This window comes from Panthera uncia, chromosome F1, assembly GCF_023721935.1.
Source record: "Panthera uncia isolate 11264 chromosome F1, Puncia_PCG_1.0, whole genome shotgun sequence".
In the NCBI taxonomy this organism is placed as follows: domain Eukaryota; kingdom Metazoa; phylum Chordata; class Mammalia; order Carnivora; family Felidae; genus Panthera; species Panthera uncia.
The window spans coordinates 57681508-57709079 of NC_064813.1; the positions used below are offsets into that span (position 1 = coordinate 57681508).

Genomic DNA, 27572 nt, shown 5'->3' on the forward strand with positions numbered 1-27572 from the left:
CAAGTATTGATTTATTACTTCGGGTTGTAGGCATTTGTAAAACAAAAGACATCCCGTGGGAGTCCAAGGAGGCTTACCAACCAGTGCACACAGTTAGCCAGGTGCACTGGCAATGTGGGATCGGGTCTCTCCATAAAAGCAGACAAGGAGCATCCGTTCAGATAGCAAGAGTGGAGAGGACAACCACACCGGCCCTAAGTCAGGCTCCCTCTGCCTGCCCACTTCTGACTCCAGCTCCCGTCCACCTAAAGCCCAAGTTCAATAGCAGGGGCTCCCATGGGGCGAGGTGATTCTCCCCTGGCACGTCCCCCGGCCAGCGACCCTGATAGAAAAGGCCGACGGAGACTTCTGCCGGCTCGGCTCTGCCTGACCCTGCCACTGTGGCTTTTCCGCCTCATCTTCCTCTTGCCCTGGGAGCCTGGGGACCACACTCTGGCTCTCTTCTTTGTCCCAGGCCCTCGAAATGTCTTCCTGCTGCTTGTGGGAGAAGCTGGCTTCCTGGAGGGGCCTTTCAGAGATGAGGTCCCGACTGGCCGAGAGGCTGAGGTTGCATTGGACAATTTTCTAGCAGCTTTCTTCGACTGCTCCTTTAGCAAGTCCAAGACTGTCTCTGGGAAACGAACATTTATTTAGTGAGAAACAGAAGTCCTGGAAAGTGGCTCTAAGGGAAACACCACCCAGGGGGGCCAACATGGCAGAGAAGTAGGGGGATCCGTACTTCCCGCATCTCTCAAACAAAGAAGGGCTGAAGCCAAAGGACTTTGAACCCCAAGAGTTTGGGAGGAAAAGAGACTGAGTCTACCAGGGAAACATCCTCCAGGAAACCCACAACTGCATGAGGGTTCTCCAATATACAGTCTTTAGATGGGCACCTAGCTGGTTCAGTGGTAGAGCATGTGACTCTTGATCTCAGGGCTGTAAGTTCAAGCCCCATGTTGGGTATAGAGATTACTTAAAAGTAAAATCTTTAATATATATATAAATTCTTATATTTTTTTAATTCCCTTAACTGGCCTTGATCGAAATATATTACTTTTTTAATAGGGTCACTCCAGTGATTCATGGCTCTGGAATAGTTCCCTTAAGATAGTATGCCTCCTGGGGCACCTGGGTGGCTCAGTCAGTTAAGAGTCCAACTTTGGCTCAGGTCATGATCTCATGTTCATGAGTCTGAGCCCCACATTGGGCTCTGCGCTGACAGCTCGGAGCCTGGAGCCTGCTTCTGATTCTGTGTCTTCTCTCTCTGCCCCTCCCCTGTTCTCTCTCTCTCTCTCTCTCTCTCAAAAATAAATAAAAACATCTTAAAAATTAAAAAAAAAAGATCGTATCCCTCCTCTATAAGTCTTTCCAGAATCCCTACTCTACTCACTCTCAGGGTCCCCTCAGTCTCCTGGCCGTTATACCAGAACCTCAATGCTATATTTATTTCTTTATTTGCCTACACTACATTTGCCTGAGCTCCTACAGGTCAGGTTCACTGCTGTAGCCCCAGGGATTAGCACGGTGACTGCCGCAAAGTCAATGCTAAATGAACGATGCCCAGTGAATGACTGATGAGTGGATAGAGGACAACAGGCCTCCTCAGAAGCAGGTGCCACCCGGTATGCATACTCCAGTATACAGAGATGTATAGACTGAGCCACGAGTTACACTCCTCGTCCAGAGCAGAAGCCCTCAGTGGGGAACAGACCTCCCACCCTGGGAAGATTAGAGCGTGTTTGCAGAGGGCACTGTGCCTGCATCTCAATGCCAAGGCCTGGGCCTGAGACAAAGACAGACTCACTGGCGAGTGGCCTGAACTGGACCCGCTTACTCCTGGTTTTCACCGGCACTGCCTTGTACTTGCACTTGCCTGGCGGTGCTCGCCTAAAAACAGATAGAAAAAGTGGGGACACAAGATTCTGAAGATGGGACCAGGAAATCAAGGTCACCAGAAGGTATACATTTGCAAGAACTGGATTCAGCGCTCCTTTATCCATGAGGATGGGGCAGATGTAGGAGAAAATACATGATGAGCTCAGATAGACAGGAGAAAGAACAAGGATATCACAGGGACACCATGGGCTCTTGGGACAGAGGGTAGTGAGGGGGTCAGGGGCAAGGGCATGATGACAGATAGAACTGGGTTCAAAACCTGGGGACCATGAGCAAGTAAACCTTGATATGTATCAATTTCCACATCTATAAAATAAAAAAGTAATAGTATCTATCCTCACAGGGAGATCAAATATGAGCTGCGTACTTGGCATACCATAAGTGATTGATGTCACTTTTTTATTTTTTTATTTATTTTTTTTTAACTTTTTTTTTTTTTATTTATTTTTGAGACAGAGAAAGACAGAGCATGAATGGGGGAGGGGCAGCAGAGAGAGAGGGAGACACAGAATCGGAAGCAGGCTCCAGGCTCTGAGCCATCAGCCCAGAGCCTGACGCGGGGCTCGAACTCACGGACCGCGAGATCGTGACCTGAGCCAAAGTCGGATGCTCAACCGACTGAGCCACCCAGGCGCCCCACTTTTTTTATTTTTTTAACGTTTATTTATTTTTGAGAAACAGAACAGATCATGAGTGGGGGAGGGGCAGAGAGAGAGGGAGACAGAATCCAAAGCAGGCTCCAGGCTCCCAGTTGTCAGCACAGAGCCTGACGTGGGGCTGGAACTCACTGACCTCAAGATCATGACCTGAGCTGAAGTCGGACACTCAAATGACTGAACCACCCAGGCAGCCCGATAAGTAACTTTTTAAAATTATTTTTTTAATTTATTTTGAGAGAGAGATAGAGAGCAAGTTGGGGAGGGGCAGAGAGACAGGGAAAGAGAGAATCCCAAGCAAGCTCCACACTGTCAACACGGAGCCTGATGCAGGGCTCAAACTCACAAACTTAGAGATCATGGCCAAAATCAAGAGTTGGTTGTTGGATGCTTAACCGACTGAGCCACCCAGAAGCCCTAAAATTATTTTTTAAGGAGATTTAAAAAGAGAAAAAAAGGATACCTGGAACAGTGCCCAGCACATAACAAGTGCCCCACAGATGATGATCATGATGGTAGTGATGGTGAGGGCTCCTATCCCAGGCCCCCTCCGGCTGGCTGTATCTCTGGCAACGTAACTTACCTGAATACCCTCACAGATGGGAAGCTGTGTTGTGGCTTTTGCCCGATCATTTGGTTAGTCTCTGAGCCGGGTCGGCAAAAGAGCAGACGTAAACGGTCTTCACCACCAAGTGAATAAATACTGCCAAAAGGGTCAGGTGGACACAAAAGGCACTAAACAACCGGTTTACGACACTTACCTAGGACCTTGAGACCTCCACCAAACCCAGGGGACAGGGCAACAGTACTCACTCAAGTGGTCACAAGTACACACCCAATTGTCAGATGATCCCAGACAGAAGTTTCCAGAAGCATATCAAAAAAAAAAAAAAAGAAAAAACCAGGAGCCATAGGTCTAGACCTGTCATCCCAGAAAGGCTTGAGATCTTCGTTTCTAACCACAAAGAGACCATTTCTCAAATATTTCATAAATTCTACAGACACGTCGCCCTACACATTCGTTTGCCCGATCTGCTTTTTATCTACGGCACAGATTTGCTTCATTGATCATTTCTGGTAATTCCTGGGGAGTCAGGACTATTTTTATGATCTCCCATGAAGATAAGGGCTGATAAGAATGCACCGAAGATGGGCGCTGGGGTGGCTCAGTCGGTTGAGCACCTGACTCTTGACTTTTGGTTCAGGTCACCATCTCGTGGTTCATGGATTCAAGCCCTGCATTGGGCTCTGCGCTGGTGGAGCCTGCTTGGGATTCTCTCTCTCTCTCTCTCTCTCTCTCTCTCTCGCCCCCCAAAACAAATAAATAAAAATAAATAAAACTTTTAAAAAATGCACCTAAGAAGGAAATGAGACCAAATCTCACCTTGATGGGTCAACAAACTTGTAAATAGATCCGTGTGGTAGGTAGGCACTCGGGTAAGAGGTGGCCAGGAAATAGAGCTCCCCTGAGGACACAGAAACACACAATCAGGAATAGGACGTGAGGCAGGGCTGAGACACAGAGCTGGGTGCACAGGAAACCGTCCACAGGGGGTGGAAGCCCTGAAATGGAGGGAGCCCCAGGAAGGGAACCCCAGAATCCTGTCGCTGGGCCTTCACTGGATTGTGAGCTCCCCAAGGAGAAAGTCCTTCTCTGAGTCCTCAAAGACTAGCTGAGAGTGTACCCCAACAGGGGTACATTTCTGTTTACATTCACTGGACCAAAGGTTTCCCCTTATCTCTTGGCTGTCAGAAACTTCACCTTAACCAATCTCCATTTCCTTCCCCATCTATTTACTACTGACAATTCTCTGTGGAACCCCGAAATAGCGATCTCCAGGCTAAGGACCATTTATTAGTCACCTCACACTGCCCCTTCTTGAGTCCACGGGTGCCTCTCCCCACCAGCCCCGCCTCACTTTTCCATTACCACCTTCTTTCCTTGGCCTTTGGGTCCTGCGTTTCCCCGGACCCTCCCACTCTTCAGTCTGTACTCCTGGCCTTCTCCACACCCCCCAGAAATCACCCCTACCCATGGTCTCCTTCACCTCTTTGAGGAGGAGCCCTTGTCCCTCCCATTTCCTCCAGTGTGAACACTCTCCACTCACTGTGACTACCTCACTCTGCCTCTTCTCACGCTTACCTGTGAGGGACAGATAGGATAGGGTTGACGAGAACAACAACGTTGGAGTTGCAGCCACCTGACTGAGTTCTGAGAACACCATTTGCTAGACGTTGTCTTGGGAAAACTCTCAACCTGTGTAACCCTCACGTGACCTATTCATTTGTACAATGGGGCTAATGATCCCCCACATGACTCTTAGGTATTCAATTAGAAAGCGATGATCAGCCATTACTCCTTACACCGTAATATTTGTGCCACTGCCCTGGATGGCCCTCTCAACTTCATGGAAGTAAATGTCTACTAAACTGCAAACTGGAAAAGCCTAGAACTTTAGAGAGCTCTGAGTTATTTCAACAACCTTCTTCCTTGAATTTGTGGAGGATGGTGACCAATGTCTGTCTCGTGCCGGATGTGAGGCTTACGGTCTTCACGGAGCACCCCCTACAGCTGCCTAGTGGACTTTGGATTTTGTGTGCTCACGAACTAGTTTATCATCTTGCCCTACAGCCAATTTGCCTCCTCTGATTGGATATCCCGGGCACTTTCCATTAGACAAAGGAGGTGTCTACCAAGGGTCTGCCTGAACACGGGGTGCCCTCATGCAGGAGCCCCTCGCAACCACACCTGCTCTGACTGAAAACCCCACATTGCAGCATAGTCTCTACACAATATGTAAATTGTATGTCCTAAACATGCCGGAAATTCCCCATTGTATTTTTAGGAGAAAACAGTGCTAGAAGCGAATTTCTATAATTTTTTTTGAGTTTATTTTGACAGAGAGAGAGAGAGAGAGAGCACAGGCAAGCAGGGGAGAAAAAGAGCAAAAATCCCAAGCAGGCTCCATGCTGTCATCGCAGAACCCAACTCCGGGCTCGATCCCACAGACCATGAGATGAGCCAAAATCAAGAGTCAGACACTGAACCAACTGATCCACCCAGGTGCCCTCCAACTGACGATTTAAAAAATACGTTTTAGGACAGAAAAGAACCAGACACACAAAAAAGCTGTAACATGCCACGTAAAACAAAATGCACGTGATGTAAATTTATTGCAAGCATTAGTTCTTCGACCAGCCCTCTTGAGAATGCACTTCAGTGACCGACATTCAGAGATCCAGCCCACGGGGACCCAGCAACGGGGGCGCCCCGTGCCCACCCCGCCCTCCATGGTGGCCAGCTGTCAGCTAGAACATCTGGAAAATACCGCCACAGTGGAGGCAGAGCTCTGGTTCAACCAACAACGACGTGTCTACAGCTGGTGACTGATAACAAAATAATGACATACTCAGATCTAAAAAGATGTCCTTCAGTGGGAAAGGCTATGGCATGAGCAGAAAATCTGAATCACTCCGTACAAAAACACAAGAGCAAGCAACTCTGGAAGAAAATAAACTTGCCTTGAAAACAGCCCTCCTGGCTTCAAGGCCGCCTTGGGCAAAGTCTGGCTTGGGAACACCCTGGCAAGTCCACTCGAGAAAATTCGGCCAAGGACACTTAGTCTTGTTTGTCAAATGTACCGACTGGTGTTCAAACACTGCCTGTTTTTCTCCTGCGAGAAGCTTACAGGCACAGCAAACCAAACCGCCAAAGCCACGGTTTCTGAGGCCTGAAAAGGAGCCAGCTGCAGAAGACAGCAGCCCGGGATGCCAGGGCAGGCCCGCCCCCGGGGCTCTAGCCTCTGGGGAGAGGAAGCTCTGGCCTCGGAGGACTCCAGCCTCGCTGGGGCATCAGCCTCCAGAGGCCCCGCCAGGCCTGTGGCTTTCCCGTCGCCCTCTCTGCACCGAGCACCATCCTGCCGGTCTGTGGTTTCTCTCCTCTTGCGTATGTTTGGACTTCCAATTTGGAACTCACTTTGCTCTATTAAGAATGCTTGAATCCTCTAAAATATCCTCTGCTTCTCTAAAATATTCATCTCAAACTATTTCTCATACGCTAGGAAAAGGTCCAGGAGCTGACTAGATTTCTTAGCGTCTTGCTCAAAGGAAAGTCTGGCACAGGCACCGTAGGGCTCAGAGCGGGAAGAAACCCATTACTGAGGAAACCTGCAAAGCTCTGGTTTTCACTCACAGAGAATCCCAGGTCTGGAAGGGGCCCTGATAGACCACTTTCTTCTCTTCCCTGACTCCGAGCATGACTAGAAGCAGTGCCCAATACCAGAAAGGTCACAGGCCCTGTTCTCCTCACAAAGTAACATTTTAGCTTTCAAAATGTAACAAAGCATAGGTAAAGCTGAAATTCAAAATCCATTTTCTGATTACAAAATTTGGGGAAATTTAGTAGAGCCGAGTCTCTCTCCGTCTTTGTGTCTCATAGGTGCCTACGCGTCTGGCTTTGCTGATGCCCTTAACAAAGACCTTGTCTGTCTAGCGAATAGCCTCCCACCTAGCTGTTTACCCTTTCCCCAGGTCTCTCAGGAAAGAGATTCTCCCTTGCACGCTCCCAGCAATTACCCCACAGGCTCCTGGCAGGGTCAGCAAAGAGCACAGCCGGCCGGGGGCCCATCACCACAGGCGCTCTCTCCCAGGCAGCAACAGCAGGACAAATATCAGTGTCCACGTGGTCTGCCCCACGGCTGGCCCTGTCCACCTTCCTGTGACTGCAGATTAGAATGAAATCAGGGAGGGGGACATGAATCTCCTTCATGATCAAAAGACCGGAGTGTAAACCTTGATTTGCTCCCCCCGCAGTCGGTGTGGGCCCCAACCAAGAAGGGGTAGGTTCTGTTGCATATTCGGTCTGTTGCCTCACTGGACAAATAGGGTTAATAATTTCATCGTGGTGGCGTTGCAATTACTAAGTAACATAAAAAATGCAAAGTGTTTACGATGGTATCCAGTACATTATAAAAGTTGACTCAGTGGTAGTAAAAATAGGCGCGCCTGGGTGGCTCAGTCGGTTGAGTGTCCGACTTCGGCTCGGGTCAGGATCTCGCGGTATGTGAGTTCGAGCCCCGTGTCGGGCTCTGAGCTGACTGCTCAGAGCCTGGAGCCTGTTTCAGATTCTGTGTCTCCCTCTCTCTCTGCCCCTCCCCCGTTCATGCTCTGTCTCTCTCTGTCTCAAAAATATTAAAAAAAAAAAAATTAAAAAAAAAAAAAGTTGACTCAGTGGTAGTAAAAATAGGGGCACCTGGGTGGCTCAGTCGGTTAAGCATCCAACTTCAGCTCAGGCCATGATCTCACGGTTGGTGAGTTCAAGCCCCGCATCAGGTTCTCTGCTGTCAGCACAGAGCCCGCTTCGGATCTCCTGTCCCCCACCCCCACCCCCGCCCCTTCCCCGAGCGTGCATGTGCACACTCTCTCTCTCTCTCTTAAAAATAAATAAACATCTAAAATAAAATAATTTTAAAAAATAAATGGTAGTGAAAATAGAAGGGACGGTTGCTACTTAAATGAAAATGATAGTAACCGTAGTAATAATTATTATAATAAATGTTTAGCTCACAATGCCCGTGATGATTTAAGTTCCAGTAAGCAGAAACAGAATAACCCTGTATATTTTTACCTGCTTCATCTTCAGCAAAAGAGATGATAAATTTGCTGTAGGTGCTGATCAGCCCTGGGAAGGCACAGGATTCAGTGCTGCCCAGGCAAATGTCCCGTTTCTTCCATTTCTTGGTTTTCCTATCTTCCTGCAAAGCCATAAGTCGACTAGATGAAAAATAAAACCTTTATTATAGGAATCCATATTTTCACCCTGCAGATATTTTTCCTCCTGGAAACAAAGAATCTCTGAGTACTAGCACTGAGTCACCCATAGGTGATCAACACCTAGCCTCTCCCAAGAATCAAAAAGCTATTTTGAGATACCTTGGTCACCTGCTTGTGCTAGATGGAGAAGCTCATCTTCTATTATAGGAGGAGTCTGGTGCTCAGTAAAGGCTGCATTACTACAAAAGACTAATCTAATTTCTATTAGTTTGCAACCTTTGGCTAGTTGCTCAACTAGCTGAGCCTCAGTTCCCTTATCTGTAAAATGGGGAATGGTAATAGAATTTACCACGGACAAAAGTTGCAAAGGTTAAGATAATATACATGAATATCTCCCCAGTGAGCTGGGCATATAGTAAGTGCTCAAAACTCGTAGCTATTTTCATTGTTATTATGTCTATGGAGTAGCAGGTAGATACTTTAATATCCCTCTATCATCTATTTGACCTAAAAGCAGGGTTTTTTTTTTAAAGGAATATGGGTATATCAGGGTTTCACATGAAACATTTTATGGAAACAAGAGATGTTCAACCCCAGGTGATTCTGGTGCATATGCTTTGACTAAGAATCACTGAGTATCAACCAAGTGATATGTAAGCAGACGGAATTATGGGGAAAACACAAAGAACAATTAAATCCCAGAGATCTAACAAGTGACGATAAAAGAACTAACCAATTACTAACTCTACCCAACCTCTGGAACCAAGAATTGCAGTATGACAATATTACCATCCTTCCTAATGAAGATGGGGGTAACAAGGACCAGATTTACCCTCTCATCTTAAGTAGTCAAAAACCTAGACAAAATAGAATGACAATTTTTTAAGTTTATTTATTTATTTTGAGAGAGAGACCAGAGGAGGGGCAGAGAGAGGGGGAAAGAAAGAGAATCCCAAGCAGACTCCACACTGTCAGTGCAGAGCCCGACGTGGGGCTCAAACCCACAAACTGTGAGACCAAGACCTGAGCCAAAATCAAGAATTGGACACTTAGCCAACTGAGCCACCCACGTGACCCCTAGAATGACAGTTTTTAAAAGACACTGGAGGGGCACCTGACTGGCTCATTCAGTAGAGCATGTGACTCTTGATCTCAGGGTCATGAGTTCAAGCCCCACATTGGGCATGGAGCTTACTTTAAATAAATAACTAAATATAAAAGACATTGGAGATCAGACAACAAAGGGCTATGTTCCCTATGAGATGGGAAATAAACAAGGTAAACCCTAAAATTGTCCCAGTCTACTACCTTGAAAAAGTTTCCAGCTTGAGGAAGGAAAACACAGGCAGAGCCAGCAGACTCCTTGAGTTGAAAAGGCAGGAAGTTGAAAAGAGTCCAGGAAGACCTATATAGGAAGAGTATGCAGGACAGATATTGGAGAAAAGAGGGAAGCACAGAGAATAGGCTCCTGAGATCTGCAAAGTGTACCCCGCAACTATTCATCAGTATACTTAACAGCACATACATATGAGGAAACTACTTAAATCAGGGGGGAAAATTAGAAAGAAAAGCACCTGGCTCTTACTCAGGGTCAGGCACAGTGTAAGTATAATTCACAGGGAACTGAAAAGAGTTTGTAGGAAAATCCTGCCTCAATATTGAGGAATAGATAGTTCCAGAATAAGCACCACATTGGTTCTACATAACAAATATTGACAGCAAGACTTGAAAGGATCAAACTATTTCCAAGTAGTTTGTCCCAGAACAAAGCTCAAGAATATTTATGGACATACAAAAAATATTCAGCACCCACAATGTTAAATTTACAATGTCTGGCATCCAATAAAAAATTACTAGGCGGATAAAGAAGGAGGAAAATACAAACCATAATAAAGAGAAAAGTCAATCAAAACTGACAAAGAATTGCCACAAATGTGAACATTAGCAGAGAAAAACAGTGGTTTTTACTATGATTCCGTATATTCAAAAAGTTGGTAGAGGCATGAGAGATACACAAAACACCCCAATCAAGTTTCTAGAGGTAAAAAATTCCATCAGTGCAAACACTGGATGGAATGAATGGCAGATTAGACATTGCAGAAGAAAAGATTCATGAACTGAAGACACAGCAATAGGAACTATCCAAAATTAAACACAAAAAGGAATAAAATTTCAACATGTATAGATCATCAGTGAGCTGTGGGAAAACTTTAAGCAGCCTAATATACACATAATTCAAGAAGAAAATGAGAAGAAAAAACAGGGTGGGGAAACAGAAAAAATATTTGAAATAATTATAACCAAAAATTTTCCAGATCTGATGTAAGCTATAAATTCACAAATCCAAGAAGTTCAACCAAATCTAAGCACAAGAAGAAAACTACATGAACACATATCATAATGAAATTGCACAAAACCAGTGATAAAGAGAAAATCTTAAAAGCAGCCAGAGAAAACATGGAAGATTAAATATGGAGGAACAAATTTAAGGATGACAGCAGATTTCTCATTGGAATTAAGACAAAGCAGAAGATAATGAACAATATTTTTAAAGAATTCAAGAAGGGCTCCTGGATGGCTCAGGCATCCCACTCTTGAAGTCAGCTCAGGTCCTGATCTTATGTTCATGGGTTTGAGCCCCACATCTGCAATGAGAGTGCAGAGCCTGCTTGGGATTCTCTCTCTCTTCCTCTCTCTCTGCCCCTCCCCTGCTCTCTCTCTCTCTCAAAATAAATAATCTTAAAAAAAAAAAAAGAATTAAAGAAAAAATAGGTCAACATAAACTTCTATACCTAGCAAAAATATCTTTAAAAAACAAAGGGGGAAAAAAGACACCAAAAGCAGAAAGGATTCATCACCACTGGACTCATTTTTCAAAAGATGTTAAAGGAAGTTCTTCCAGCATTAAAAAAAAAAAGAAAAGAAAAAAAAAAAAGAAAATTACATCTAAAGGAAATATACAGAAAGGAATGAAGAATATTGGGAATGGTAACTATATTTGTTTCTTGCCACCACTGTCATACATTACCACTACTTGGCTTAAAATAACCCACGTTTATTTTCTTACAGTTTTGGAAGCCAAAATCCTGAAGTGGGTTCCATGGGGGCAAAATCAAGGTGCTGGAGGCTCTAAAGGAGAATCCATTTCCTTGCCTTTTCCAGCTTCCAAAAGCTGTCCTCATGTCTTGACTCACAGTCTCATCATACCACTTCTGTTGTTAACACTGACTTCTATCTCTTCTATCTTCAAATTTCCGTCTACCTCCTTCTTCTAATGATATCTGTGATTACATTTAGGACCCACCTAGATAATCCAGAGTAATCTTGCAAATCACACACAGTTTGTTTGTGACCACAATCAAACTAAATTATAAATCAAACAGCAGAAAGACCTCAGGAAATCTTCAGATATTTGGAAATAAATAACACACTTCAAACTAACTTGTAAGAAAATAAGCCAAGGGGAAATTAGAAAATATATTCAACTGAATGAAAATGAAAACCCAATCTATTGAAATTTATGGGATGCCATTAAAGCAGTATCTGAGGGGAAATTTGTAGCACTAAACATACGTGTTAGAAAAGATGACAGTGTCAAGTCAGTGACCTCAGTTTCCATCCCGAAGTGGTATAATGTTATTTGAGTGTGGACTTGGATTAGTTGTAAATGTATATTGCAAACTCTATGCAACCACTGAAAAAGGAAAAAAAAAAAACTATGAGTGATGTGCTATGACAGTGGAGAACCGAAATTATATAGAATGCTCAGTTAAATCCACAAAAGGTAGAAAAAGAGTGAAAAGACAAAAAATAGGAACAAAGAACAAGGGCAACAAATAGAAAGCGGTAATAATTATGGTAGATACTAATCCAACTAAATCCATAACCACTTTGGTTTCTTTTTTTTTTAATGTATATTTACTTTTTGAGAGAGAGAGAGAGGGACAGAGTACAAGCAGGGGAGAGGCAGAGAGAGAGGGAGACACAGAATCTGAAGCAGGCTCCAGGCTCTGAGCTGTCAGCACAGAGCTCGACCTCACGAACTGTGAGATCGTGACCTGAGCTGAAGTCGGACACCTAACCGACTGAGCCACCCAGAAGCCCCACCACTTTGAATATTAATGGTCCAAATGTACCAACTAAAAGACAGAAGAAATAATAAACAAACAAACAAATAACAGAGATCGCCCGAGTGGATCAAAACCCAAGACCTGACTATACGTTGTCTATAAGAAAACATTAGGCCTGGACAGCTTCACTTGGAAGAAACATGTAAGGAAGAAATAATACCTCTCTTTCACAAACTCATCCAGACAACTGAAGAGGAGGAGACACTCTCCAAATCATTCTATTAAAGCTGGCGTTACCCTGATGCCAAAATCTGGCAAAGATATTCCAAGAAAGAAAAACTATAGCTCACTATCCCTTCATGAACACAGATGCAAAATTTTCAAACAACGGGCTAGCACGTCAAATCCAACAATATGCTGAAAGGATAATACATCATGACCAAGTCGTGTTTCTTCCAGAAATGCAAGAATGCTTCAATGATTTAAAAAAATCCCTCAAGGGGCGCCTGGGTGGCTCAGTCGGTTGGGCATCCAACTTCGGCTCAGGTCATGATCTCGCGGTCCGTGAGTTCGAGCCCCGCATCGGGCTCTGGGCTGACAGCTCAGAGCCTGGAGCCTGTTTTGGATTCTGTGTCTCCCTCTCTCTCTGACCCTCCCCTGCTCATGCTCTGTCTCTCTCTGTCTCAAAAATAAATAAATGTTAAAAAAAAAAAATTTTTTTTAAAATCCATCAATGCAATCCATTATGTTAATAACTAAAAATGAGAAAACCACATGATTTTCTCGCTAGATGCAAAGATGCATTTGGCAAAACACAACACCCATACCTAATACAAACTCTCAGTGAGCTAAGAACAGACGGGAAACTTCCCCATCTGATAGAGGACATGCATAAACACCTACAACTGACATCATACTCATTGGTGAAAATGGAATGCTTCCCCCACTTCTATCCAATGTTGTACTGAAGGTGTAAGACGAAGCAGTAAGTCAATAATAAAAGGCTTTCGATTCAGGAAAAGGAAAGTATCTATATTCATAGGCAAAATGATCTTCTACATAGAAAACCCAATAGAATCTACACACACACACACACACACACACACACACACACACAAGCCAAAAGGGCTAATAAGGGTTTGACAAGGTAGCCAGATACAACCCGATACACACACACACACACACACACACACATAATATATATAACAAATAGATAATAAACATAAAATAAATATACGGTAAAAAACTGGAAAAGCCAAAAATAGGAGAATAGATGAATAATTTGTGGTATATTCATGCAATTGAATATCACAAAGCAATGAAGGGGAAAAACTACTGATACATGTGACAACAGTGATGAATTTCACCGATATTCTTGAATGACAGAAGCCATACATGTACAAAAAAGAATACATATATATGATTCCACGTGTATTAAGTTCCAGAAGCAAAATTAATGTGTGATGGGAGTGGTTATCTCTGACTGATGTGCTTCTGTGTGTGTGTGAGTGTCAAGGAGAAAGGGGTGGTACTGACAGGCAATAGACAAGAAGGAAATTTCTAGAATGATGGAAACGTTCAGCATCTTGACATAGCTACAAGCGCATAGATTGTAAAACTATCCAACTGTGCTCTTAGAGATTGTATCTTACCACATGTAACTTAAATCCCAATAAAAATGTTAAAATTTAAAAAAACGAAAGGAGGGGTGCCTGGGTGGCTCAGTCGGTTGAGCGTCCGACTTCAGCTCAGGTCATGATCTCACGGTCTGTGAGTTCAAGCCCCGCATCAGGCTCTGTGCTAACAGCTCGGAGCCTGGAGCCTGCCTCAGATTCTGTGTCTCCCTCTCTCTCTGCCCCTCCCCTGCTCATGCTCTGTCTCAAAAATAAATAAAAATATTTAAAAAAAAAAAAAGGAGATATTAATCCTTTCTTACCCACTCATGAAGTCCCCAAAGATGTAGAGGCCATTGAGATTTGGGGATTCACACCCACGGTAGACATATCCTCCGGTGACTGACTTCCCCACTGCATGGCCATAAGCATAGATGGGCAGAATGTCATCTGTCCAGGAACAAAGACAACGTCGTGGCTGACACTTGATAACTTCGAGGAATAAGTTGGGGCTTTCTAATGCAGTTGCCTGACTGAGTGGAGAACACTTTATCTCTTGGTCTTTGGTAAGGCCAAGAGAATCACATTTATTTTTCTCAACAGACCAGCCACGATATTGGTGAGCTTCCCATGTGACTGGTCTCTGTATGCAGAGAGGAAGCCGAAAATTCCCCCACCTATGAGGCAGTGATCAGGTAATCCACACACCTAAGTTTATCCCCTAGGTTGACATGGCAGATACTCAGGTTTAAGGATTTGAAAAACTTGTCTGTAAAGGGTCTGTAAGACTCCTTTGTAACCTAGAGGGCCAAAAAAAGATTAAACACTGGTGAAGCACACACCTTGATTATTGATGTTTAGGGATTGTATATGGAATATAGCACCTGAATGTATCTGGAAGGTGATTTCAGTGGGCTATTCCAATTGGGAAATAAATTAAAAACATACAGCCACCAATTTGCCTCTGTGAGTGGTTCTCAAGATAGTATGCCTGAGAATCATGTGGGTAATTTATTTAAAATCTCGATTCCCAGGTCAATCCCGCTCCTTCAATCCACCCAAGATTCAAATGCTTAGGTTAACAAACATCCAACATGCTCCTGGCCAACACTACATCCTGCAAGACAGAAACAAGGGCACCTGAATGACCCTTCCTGGTACAGCACATTCTCAGGTTCTATTCCCCCACCTCCACGTCCAACCCCCTCAATTCATTCAAGAAATCACCCAGAGGCTTCTCACCCAAAGAGGCATTGTGACAAAGTTTTCGGTCATAACATTCAAACCCTTCCTTTGCCCTCCAGCCATAGTTTCCACCTTTCACAATGAGGTCAACTTCTTCAAACCTATTCTGTCCCACGTCCCCACAGAACATCCGGCCTCGGCCCCAGCGTGTGATGGAGTCCCCTCGGTCCACGGCACAGCGCCACATGTTTCGGATCCCGTAGGCATAGACAGCAGGGTGGGCCCCTGGCTCAGCAACAAACGGATTGTCGCGGGGGACTCGATACCGCCTGCCATCAGAGCCTGCCCCGTTCACATCGATCCTTAACACTTTCCCCAGCAGGGAACTTCTGAAAGAAAGAGGGCCGGGAAATAGGCGCAGATTAAGTACCCGGAAACCGGACTGCTGGATCATCTGCTGGTATTATTTGTAATGTGTTTGAAGAATCTCCATACTGTTTTCCACAGTAGCTGCACTATTTTTCATTCCCAACAACAGTATGCAAAGTTTTCCATGTCTTCAGCAACACCTGCTGTCTTTTGGAAGGGCGGGGGTAATAGTCATCCGAATAGATACGAGGTGATATCTCATTGTGGTTTTGATTTGCATTTCCCTGATGATTTGTGACATTGAGCATCTTTCTTTTTTTTTTTTAATTTTTTTTTTTTAATGTTTATTTATTTTTGAGACAGACAGAGACAGAGCATGAGCAGGGGAGGGGCAGAGAGAGAGGGAGACACAGAATCTGAAACAGGCTCCAGGCTCTGTGCTGTCAGCACAGAGCCCGACGCGGGGCTCGAACTCACGGACCGTGAGATCATGACCTGGGCCGAAGTCGGACGCCTAACCGACTGAGCCACCCAGGCGCCCCGAGCATCTTTCCATATACCAGTCGAACATTTGTTTACAAGAGGAGAAAGTTCTAGAGATCTGATGTACAACATTGTCCCTACAATTAACAATATTGTATTTACACTTAAAAGAATTTTTAGGGGTGTCTGGGTGGCTCAGTTGGTTAGGCATCTGACTTCAGCTTGGGTCATATTTCACGGTTCATGACTTTGAGCCTGAGATCAGGCTCTCTGCTGTCAGTGTGGAGCCCACTTCAGATCCCTGTTCCCTGCTCCCTCTGTCCCTCCCCTGCTCATTCTCTCTCTCTCTCAATAATAAACATTAAAAAAATAAAATAAAAATTTTCGTTACAGTTAAAATCTTTTAAGAGGGTAGATTTTGTGTTAAGTATTCAAACTTTCAAACTAAATAAAATAATAAAATAGAAAATAAGGTAAAATAAAATGGCACAGGATCAGAGATCGCCCAGGGGGACCTACTGATAGTCAATGCCAAACAACTGCTAGGAGTCACATGGGAGACATGATTTTATATACACACATGATATTATATGTGTATGTGCATGAACTGATTATATGTGTGTGTATACACACACACACACACACACACACATATACATATAGTCATGTCTATATGATATATGTGTATATGCAAATGTTAAGACTTGACAGGTTTGAGCTCACAGAGAAACACTAGGCAAAAGTTTGATGTGACCCTGGCCCATGTAACCCAGAGCAAGCAAGCTGTAGTTTCCATTTTTAAAATGTTTTTTTAAACATTTTGAGAGAGATGGAATGGTTTCTCTCAGGTTTGGTTTAACACTATGGATTTTTTTTTAAGTTTATTTATTTAGAAATAGAGACAGTGCCAGTGGGGGAGGGGCAGAGAGAGAGGGAGGGAGAGAATCCCAAGCAGGCTCCACACTGCCAGCACCGAGCCTGATGTGGGGCTCAAACCCACGAAGTCGTGAGATCATGACAGTGGGGCCGAAATCAAGAGTCGGACGCCTAACCGACTGAGCCACCCAGGCGCCCCTGAATTTTTTTTTTAAGATGAAACCTTCACGAATTTGCACTCATCCTTGCCCAGGCGCCATGCTAACCTTCTCTGTAGTTCAATGTACGAGCTGCCGACATGGGCAATAATAGCATGAATTCCTAAAAGGGGCTGGTTCTGTTCTTCCTCATATAGCACTGTGGTCATAGAAAGAGCTTTTAGAGTGGCTCTGAGGGCAACTGTGGTCTCTGGGACTCCATTTCCACATTTGTAGAGCAGGGAAAAGAAACACTAGCTTGCAGTGTGGTTACAATGTAAGGGTTAAGGGAGGTATCTTGCATGGAGCATGTAAGGCAATTAATTCCCCACACGTGGTAAAGGCATTTGACAGATGTTAGCTCTTGATTCTTAGAACTTTAATATTTTACTAGTAGGGATAATGGGACTCAAGTACTTGCTGGTGCAAAGGATCACATGACTTTTATCTAGGGCAGCAGGACCCTCATTGGGCTCTCTTGCACCAGATTGTCGGAGTATAAATTCTGGTTCTGCCACTTACTTGCTGTGCGGCCTTGGACAAGCTACTTTACTCCTCTCTGCCTCTATTTTCTGGGCTGTGACATGACTATCATAATACCTACACTTCATAGGAACCATCCATCCCATAAGTATTTCTGAAGTGACCCCCACTCCAGGCACTCTTCTAGGTGATGGGGATACATCAATTAACAAAATAGATAAAAATTCCTGCCCTTGTGGGATGTTAGAATTACATTCTTTTTTTTTTTTTTTTTAATGTTTATTTATTTTTGAGAGAGAGAGAGGAAGAGAGAGTGCAAGCAGGGGAGGGGCAGAGTGAGAAGGGGACAGAGGATCCAAAGCGGGCTCTGTGCTGAGAGCAGAGCACCCGATGTGGGGCTCAAGTCCCCAAAATGCGAGATGATGACCTGCGCCGAATTCGGATGCTCAACCAAGGCACCCAGGTGCCCCTGGAATTATGTTCTTAAATACACACAAGGTATTCAGAACAGTACCTGACACACAGTAAGTATTATGTGTGTCGAATATATATATGAAACATTCTGAACTCGTCTCTGCATAGCATTCTGAGAGTTACATTGTGCATCCATAATATTACTTACCACAAAGCACGTGTGCCTGAAATTTATAGGACAGAAAACCAATTCTTCCTCCCACTTGCCTCAACAGAGGGGGTTACATCTTGCAGTAGGTGATTTGGATGTGACCCTCTGTAGACTCCATCTCAGCAAAAACGTACCAAGGGCTCACCCTAAAGGGGGTGGGAGGACAGATCCAACCAGCTTACTTGTTCTGAGCATTTCCAAACTTGCCGAAGGGATCCCCGGCCTGCCCTCCATCCCCGGTGAAGATGTACAGGTAGCCGTCCACACCGAAAAGAAGTTGTCCACCGTTATGATTTGAGGCTGGTTCTTCTATCTCCAAGATGACTCTGGAAGGAGGAGAAACCATGCATGAAGCTTTGATACAAACTGAAACTGCATCCTCTTGAGAGACCGAGAAATGACTGGTCCCATCCAGCCAAGACCTGCTTCAGAGTTTCCAATGATCACAAAGCTTGGAGCTGAGACACCCCTTGTTTCCCAGTATGACTCCTTCATGGATCATTCTTCTTTCAGATCGTGATTTCATGAGCTGTGGACACAGCCAGGGTAACAATCACTCTTTTGGGGGGCTCGGCCTTCCTCTCTGCTCTACCAGAACTCTTAACCCCTTCCTTTGCACAGCCCAGCAGGGATTAATCAATCAGTTCTCCAAACTCTTTTCGATCCCCCAACCTGGCTATATGGGAAAAGAGAGAGAAGGCAAAAAGGAAAGAAGGACAAAAGGCAGAGTGGTAGAGTGGAAAGACCATGAGCTTGGAGTCAGAATTAAGTGCTTTATCTGATTGGGCATCCATAGATCTATGGCCTTATGCCACAGCTTCCTGTGAGGGTAATTCCCACGTTCAAGCTAAAGGGCCTGGAATCCAACGACCACACAATAATCAGAGGCCACTATTACGTTTAATATATTGACTTGATCTATAATCATTTCTCAAGCCCCTGTGGCTGCTGGCCATTGCTTACAATTCTGTAAAAACAAGCAAGCATGGTTCTGATTAGGTAACTCTAAGGGATGGCTACACGCCACAAAGACCCTCGACTCAGAAGCCTAACTTGTCTGTCCTTGTTATTCAACAATGACTCCTTTGTCAACATTAGAAGCTAGTGGCTCTGAAACCAGAAAAATGTCCCTCTATCGCCTCAGAGGACAGACTGGCATTATTTTGGGACACAGCCCAAAGTTGCCCATTCTCATGGGCACATCTCACCTTTCTGATTTGGGGTCGGCTTTGTTGGGATCAGCCCGAGAAACCTTCATCTCACTGATCCGGATCTTTTCTACCTTCTTCTTGTCCAGACATGAATAATAAATGTAGAATCTGCGGTTGCGGCGGAATCTGGGATGGAAAGCCAATCCCAAGAAGCCTCTCTCATCCCCTACCCACGGAGTAGTCAGTACGATGTTCTTGAGGTCCAAAAACGGTTGTTCCAGGCGACTCCCGTCAGGCAGATAGACCCATACCACCCCCACCTGCTCGGCCACAAAGAAGCGACGGGTGCCGTCCCCCGCGTGGACCATGGAGACGGGGTTCCTCAGCCCGTTGGCCACCTCGGTCAGGCAGAGCTGGAGGCAGCCCCGGCCGTCCTCAGCCACCACCCCCAGGTTGCGGTTGAGATGGTCATTCCTCAAGACGTTAGGGAAGCAGTAGTCCTTGTCGGGAAGGTTGAGGAGGTGACAGAAGTGGGCACTATCCTTTTCCCGTGTCTCCCGGAGGCGGCGGTCATTGGTCAGTAGGGAGATGGCAGAGTGGCAGTTCGAGTGGAAGGCAGAGCAGTAGTCGGAGCAGAGGCCAGGAAGGTTCCGGAGGGGCGTCTGAGGGTTCTCCGCATCGTAGAGATGGGCTGCATAGGGTGAGCACTCCTGGAAAGAAACAGAAGCCCAGCTGGTAGTCGGACTGGCCACCGTGGGGCTGGTCCCAATTTGTGAGCAAGCGGAAGGAAAACGGTCTAGGACAGAATCCGGATTCTAGAGTTTCTATTACCAGCTACTGGTAAAGCCCTTTCCTGGGGCCACATTTTCTAGCCAGTTAGTGCTTCTGGAAGGCAAAAAGAGGGGGAAATATTTCTCACCCGCTGTACTGTCTTTAGCATTTTAACTTAGTTCTTGACCCTGAAAGTTTTAGTAAGTGGTGGACTTTTTCTTTCTTTCTTTTTTAAAGAGTACCAAATTTCTTGGAGCCTGGGTGGCTCAGTGGGTTAAGCGGCCGACTTTGGCTCAGGTCATGATCTTGCAGTCCGTGAGTTCGAGCCCCGGGTCGGGCTCTGTGCTGACAGCTCAGAGCCTGGAGCCTGTTTCAGATTCTGTGTCTCCCTCTCTCTGACCCTCCCCTGTTCATGCTCTGTCTCTCCCAGTCTCAAAAACAAATAAAACATTAAAAAAAAAATTAAAAATAAATAAAGAGTACCAAGTTTCTCCATCTTTCCCTTTAGTATAAATGCTGTATCTGCAAGGTTTTCTGTCTTTATCCAAATCTGAAGCAATGTAGCAGAAGTTTCACATTTGTTAATCTGGGTGTTGGTTTTCTGTGCTTTCCTGTGTGGTTGAAATACTTTACAGCTAAAAATGAAATTACCAAAATGGACACACGATGTTATCACTCCCAGAAATTAGGCATCTAGCAATTTCTTCACTTATTTATTAAAAGTCTTGGGGTGCCTGGGTGGCTCAGTCGGTTGGGCGTCCGATTTGGGCTCAGTCAGGATCTCACGGTTTGTGGGTTCGAGCCCCGCGTCAGGCTCTGTGCTGACAGCTCAGAGTCTGGCACCTGCTTCGGCTTCTGTGTCTCCCTCTCTTTCTGCCCCTCCCCCCCTCAAAAATGAAAACATCTTTAAAAGTTAAAAAAAAAAAATCTTTAAGTGCTGGGTCGCCTGGGTGGCTCAGTCAGTTGAGCATCCAACTCTTGATTTTAGCTCAGGTCATGATCCCAGGGTTGTGGGCTGGAGCCCCAAGTCGGTCTCTCAGCTCTCGGCACAGAGCCTGCTTGGGATCCTCTGTCTCTCTCTCTCTCTCTCTGCTGCTCACAGACTCTCAAAAATAAATAAGCATTTAAAAAATTTATAAATCAGGATGAGAGAGCAGTGAACAAAGCGGGCTGTGAGCCGCTCACCAAGGGACACTCATGCAGAAATTTAGAGTCTGCACAGCTGCTTCTACTCAGTTAGCTCAGGATATGGTTTCTCTATTAAGGAAAATAAGGCCCAGGAAGAGGTCCCCTGGAAGTCTGACACTGCTCTGGGCACTGGGGACAGGGAGCAAGAAACACTGAGGCTTGTTCTAAAGGAACCTCCACCTGCCCCAGGGCAGGAAACCATTAAGGAAATGGCTTGTGCTGTTGTGACTCTGCCTTTGGCAAATATGATCAAAAGGGCAGGAGACTTGGAGCCTCAGCCTGTAGATTTGTGCCCCCAGCCCTGTGTCTGACCTTAAACAAGTTCTTTAAAACTCCGGACTCCTCCAGGCGCCTGGGTGGCTCAGTCTGTTAAGCTTCTGATTCTTGATCTCTGCTTAGGTCATGGTCTCATGGTTGGTGAGTTCCAGCCTGCTTGGGATTCTCTCTCGCTCGCTCTCTCTCTCTCTCTTCCCCTACCCCACTAGTGCTCTCTCTTTCTCTCTCTCTCAAAATAAATAAACTTAAAAAAAAAAAAACCAACACATTAAAAAACCCTCCTGTCTCCTTACCAGTACAATGGGGGTCAGAACAACTTCCCGCAGAAGCCTTTGCTGGGCATACACCGTGTGTGCGGAAAGAGGAGGGGCTGGGGAATTGTAATAAATAGACTCACGTAGGTTATTCTGATTCCTCCAACGCCTAAAGCAGGAGAGCTGCTGAATTTGGCTTTCTGAGACTTCACCCAATAGGGAAAGTGGGAGGATGGGGAGGGGAGGGTGGAGACATCCTTACCAGGGGGTCTCTTGGAAATGAACAGTCTTAGTGCGGCTCCTAAGAGCCCGGCTTCTGCCCCAAACGGCTGGAGTTAAATTCTCCTTGGAAACAGCGGAGGGGTGGTGCCTGAGGTCGGAGACTGCAGCCCTGGGCGATGCCACCCAGGCTGGCTGCTGTGTCCCCAGCATGGGAGTTGGGGCAGCTGGTGCGCCGGGGAATGGTGGCAGCGGGAGAGCCTGTACCTGCGCTGACATCGCCCAGGAGGGTGTCAGATGTCAGGTCTGCAGGGGGGCTTCCTGCCTCTTTGCCCCCAGCGCATTATTACAGCCCCCACCCCCCGCACCTTTCATCTGCTCTCCAGTGCGACTGTCCCCTGCACCCCGAGCACCTCTCTCCAGGGTCGGTGCGTGCTGCCTGCACCGGCAGGGGGGGATGCCCGCCAGGGACGTGCACTCTGGCCCCCAGAAAAGGACTCTGTGAGTCCTTGCCTCCCGGCTCCACGATGCTGGGGAGGGCCCCCCACCACCCCACCTCGCCACCTCCATCACCACCCCGAGACCCCCTGGCACAAAGGACCCAGACGAGGACCCCAGCAGGTGCCTCCACTCCCTCCACCTCCCCCCTCCTCCCCGTAACCACCACCTGTGCGTGCTGTGCCCCCCTCCCCGAGCAGAGCAACGCAGAGGGACCCAGACAACGCAGCCCTGAGAGCTCCATGAGGGACACCCACCTCCTCCTCCTGTGTGACAAACCACGAGGGCCAGCAGACCCCAGGGGAGACTCTTGGAGCCCACCCCAGCACCCCCTGGCCTCAGTGCACCCACGCAGAGAGGCAGATGTCAGGTGCCCACGGAGCCCTCCACCCAGGACCCACGCCACCAAGCCCAGCACCCCGCTAAGCCTCCCCCCGTCACTGTGCTGAGGGGTTAGGCTCAGGCCCACCTGGCAGAGGATGTCCTTAATATAGCCACCACACAGCTCGTGGCCCTTGAGGTCAAGGTAATCCATGATGACCCTGTACCGGGCAGCAAGGCGGTGGTCCTTGTGCTGGTCACAGCAGCCGAAGGACTCATAGTCTGAGCAAAATTCCAGGTGCAGCAGGGGCTGGAAGGGGGGCCCGTAGTCCAGGCACTGGGGGTGTCCCTGCAGCAAGCCCACCTGGCCCAACAAGAATGTGAGGCAGAGGTGGAAAATGCCAGAAGAGGTGGGGAGGCTGGGGGCCCGGGGAATAGATGTCCTCAGCATTCTGGGCTTGGGAAGTCTCAGGCTGCTGTGTTGGCTCAGGTTGGCTCCCTGCTGTGCACAAGCTCCCTCCCTCTCCCCACCCCCAGGCTGTTTTCTTCCTTCCTCCCCACCCCCCCACCTCCCCCCACCAGGTTCCCTGAGGTGGTTTCTGAGCAGTGTCCCTTCCGCGGTCTGGGCGGTCTGGGTGGCCAAGTGTCTCCGTGAAAACAGTGAGAGGTGTCCCTGCCCCTTCCAACCCAGACACGAAGCCGGTGCCACGTTCTGCCCCCTACTGCTGAGTTATTGGGGTGCGTGGCTGCTTAGGAAGAGGCACAATGATGTCCCTGGCAGGCGTGCTGTGATTCATTAAAACTGCTAAGAATTCCTGCAGTGGGGGTCTGGGGGGAGGGCAGGAAATTCACAATTTGTTTACAGTTTCTTCACAAGCTAGAGACCAGCACATATTATGCGGTCCCAGATGTCAGACCGTGAAAGGGCAAGATGCGAGAGAGGTCCTGTAGTGCTGAATGGCACCCACTGGACCTCGGGTGTGGATCTGGGAGGATAGGGGGGTCGGTAGGGGGAGGCAGGGGGAGCTTATGGTTCCTGTGATCCGGACGGCTCTATATTTGCCGTGGATGGAAGAGAGGACATTCCATGAATCTTGGGTCCACAGCAAGGAGTAAGAAGAAAGGAGACAGTGAAGGAAGCGGGGAGTGTGGCCTGGTACAAACAAGGAGTCGGCAAGGGCTGTTGGGACAGTGTCCTCGGGAGGCACACAACACCTGGGGTCTTTATTTTTGCCAAGTCCATACCTGCTCTCAGGGCACACTTCCCCACTTAGTTTATGTTCCAACATTAGCATTTAAGAATGTGTTTTGCTTTATACATGTTCTTGGCACACGACAGGCCTTTGATAAATATTTCTTAAATGACTGAAGGACATGGAGTCCCAAACTCACACGACCCCAAACCCAGACAGAGGCATGAACCGGGGCACAAGCCTGCAGAGGCATTAGGTTCTGAGTTCACTTTCCTTCTGGTACTTTCCACGATTCTCCACTATCCGGAAATTTCCTCACTGGCAAAAAACTGCGCTTTGAAATGCAGATGAAATCAAAGACTTTTCTTGGCCTGGACCCACTTCTAAGGAGGGATCCCACTCACCACTCCAAACAGCCTTTCCAGGATGTCAAGAGGGGATGAGCCTCAGTCTAACGGGTGTGTGTTCACAATGCTGTGGATTGTGAAGGCCCAAAATGGCATTTAAAATAAAAACACACTACATTTCGGGGCACCTGGGTGGCTCAGTTGGTTAAGCATCCGACTTCGGCTCAGGACATGATCTCGAGGTTCATGAGTTCGAGCACCCCGCGTCGGGCTTTGTGCTGACAGCTCGGAGCCTGGAGCCTGCTTCGGATTCTGTGTCTCCCTCTCTGTCTGCCTCTCCCCTGTTCATGCTCTGTCTCTCTCTCTCAAAAATAAATAAACATTAAAAAAATAATAATAATAAATAAAATACATAAAAATAAAATACAAACACACGACATCTCTATAAATAAGGGATAATTCAGGAGGGAGTGGTTAAGAATCATCAACACACCCCTGCTTTCCTGTCTGTACTGTTCAAGAGCATCCCTAGTTGAATGCTGCTTTTTAAAACATAATACAGCATCCATGATTCATTGATGACTGTACTGTTTCCATGGGGTTGTTTGCTGAGAGGTTAGATAATGTCACCCTTCTGGAAGCCTTGGGTGGGAGGAGTAAAAAACACATGGACCGATTTCAGCCAGGGGATTCACACACCATGCCTTCTCAGAAATGGGAGGTAACAGTCTGACCCCACGAGGAGTAGGAATGAGTGCATTCTCTCTTTCCACGTGGGACCTGGGAGTACTTCCGGATCTTTTATTGACATTTATGTCTCAGTTTTCCCTTTGCCACAAAAAAAAAAAAAAAAAAAAAAAAAAAAATACTGAGTTTAAAAGGGAATGCCTCCTTCTTGGAAAATAATTCTTTTTAAAAAAAAAATGTTTGAGAGAGAGAGAGAGAGAGAGAGAGAGATCATGAGTGGGGGAGGGCCGAGAGAGAGGAGACAGAGAATCCCAAGCAGGCTCTGTACTGTCAGCACAGAGCCCGACTCCGAGGTGGAACTCACGAACTGTGAGGTCATGACCTGAGTTGAAATCAAGAGTTGGACACTTAATCACTGAGCCACCCAGGCGCCCTGGAAAATAATGCTTAATGGCTGTGTTTACAGAATTATAGCACAGTATTAAAAAAAAAAAAAAAACCAGAAAACACAAAAACAAGGTGCTTGGGTGGCTCAGTCAATTGAGCATCTGACTTCAGCTCGGGTCATGACTTCATAGTTCGTGTGTTTGAGCCCTGCATGACACTCTGTGCTGACAGCATAGAGCCTGCTTGGGATTCTCTCTTTCCCTCTCTCTGCCCCTCCCCCACTTGCTCATGCTCTCTCAAAATAAACAAACTTATATTTTAAAAAAACAAGGGGCGCCTGGGTGGCGCAGTCGGTTGGGCGTCCGACTTCAGCCAGGTCACGATCTCGCACTCCGTGAGTTCGAGCCCCGCGTCAGGCTCTGGGCTGATGGCTCAGAGCCTGGAGCCTGTTTCCGATTCTGTGTCTCCCTCTCTCTCTGCCCCTCCCCCGTTCATGCTCTGTCTCTCTCTGTCCCAAAAATAAATAAATGTTGAAAAAAAAAAAATTAAAAAAAAATAAAAAATAAAAAAAAAAATAAAAAAACAAGAAAACAGGGGCACCTGGGTGGCTCAGTCAATTAAGTGTCCGACTTCAGCTCAGGTCACAATCTCCCAGTCCGTGAGTTTCGGGCCCCGCGTCGGGCTCTGGGGTGATGGCTCAGAGCCTGGAGCCTGCTTCAGATTCTGTGTCTCCCTCTCTCTGCCCCTCCCCTGTTCATGCTCTGTCTCTCTCTGTCTCAAAAATAAATAAACGTTAAAAAAAAAAATTAAAAAAAAAAAAACAAGAAAACAAAAAAACTTGGACATAATAATTCCTATCTACCCAGGACATGTAAATCCAAATCAGATCTTACTGTTTTGGGCAAAGATGGATTTCAAAATTGACAGGGAGAGAGATTGGCTAGCAGGTCCCATCAGACACAGTGACAGCACAAATTTCTGATTATTAAAAGATGCAACATTTCAGATGGGACTACATAATATTTTAGACATAATAACATAATACAGGTGATTATATAACTATACAGTTACTAATTTTACCATAGATATTTATTATCCTGCACAAAGCATGATACTGAAAGAGAAACATTTAACAGAAAATGGATGCACGAAATAAACTTTTTCAAGGAGTTTATGCTCTGAAAAGAAAGGCTAAAATAAGAGTCCAAATAATCGTAGGCAGATGATATTCAGACAACAATAAGGAAGGAACAAACTGCCCATAGGAATCCCAAGGAAGGAGAGGGGGCATCAGACTGGAGTGGCTAAGAAAATCCTAATGAAGATTGAATGGAGTATTCAGATGAAGTCCAGGTGGAGAAGAAGAGAAAACCAAGTTTTGACTGTTAGGTGAGCTTAGGAGAAAAAAATCTAGAACTGCAAGCTGGGACCAGATTGTGTAGCAAAATCACTTTAGCTCCAACCTTGGAAGCAAACAGAACATTTTTAAAAATATTGTTATTCATCAGCTAGGGTTGCTGTAACAAAGTATCACAAACTGGGCGGCCTGAACCACAGAAATGTATTGTCTCACACTTCTGAAGGCTGGAAGATGAGGTCAAGCTGTCAGCAGGGCTGGTTTTTCTCTAGGCTGTGAAGAATTTGTTTACAGGCAATCTTGTACTCTTGGCTCGAGGATACATCACCCCAATTTCTGTCTTTGTGTTCACATGGCATTCTCTGGGTGCATGTCTGTGTCCAAATGTTCCTCTTCTTATGAGGAAACCAGTCATTTTGGATTAGACCCACCCCAACGACCTTATTTTAACTTGATTATCTCTGTAAAGACCCGATCTCCAAACAAGGTCACATTCTGAAGGATTGGGGGTTAGGACTTGACCATATCCTTTTGGGGATACACGATTCAACCAATAACAGCCACACACACACACACACACACACACACACACACACATACACACACTTTCATATAGCAAGTGACTTTCTTTTTTTTAAGTTTATTTTTTTAGTAATGTCTACACCCAATGTGAGGCTCAAACTCATGACCCTGAGATCAACAGTTGCATTTAAAAAAGT

The 27572-nt window shown here is 46.0% G+C and overlaps 1 protein-coding gene across 1 annotated transcript; it reads right to left on the reverse strand.

Annotated features, from left to right (window-relative positions):
- HHIPL2 (HHIP like 2) lies at nucleotides 1–23416 on the reverse strand. Its single transcript, XM_049634589.1, has 9 exons — nucleotides 23031–23416; nucleotides 19413–20065; nucleotides 18387–18530; nucleotides 15229–15560; nucleotides 14310–14436; nucleotides 8158–8303; nucleotides 3916–3997; nucleotides 1784–1866; nucleotides 1–610 (listed from the first exon to the last, which is right to left on the reverse strand). The coding sequence occupies exons 1-9, from the start codon at nucleotides 23331–23333 to the stop codon at nucleotides 246–248; spliced, it is 2235 nt and encodes a 744-aa protein (XP_049490546.1). The 5' UTR covers nucleotides 23334–23416; the 3' UTR covers nucleotides 1–245.
- Nucleotides 23417–27572: the final 4156 nt, after the last annotated feature.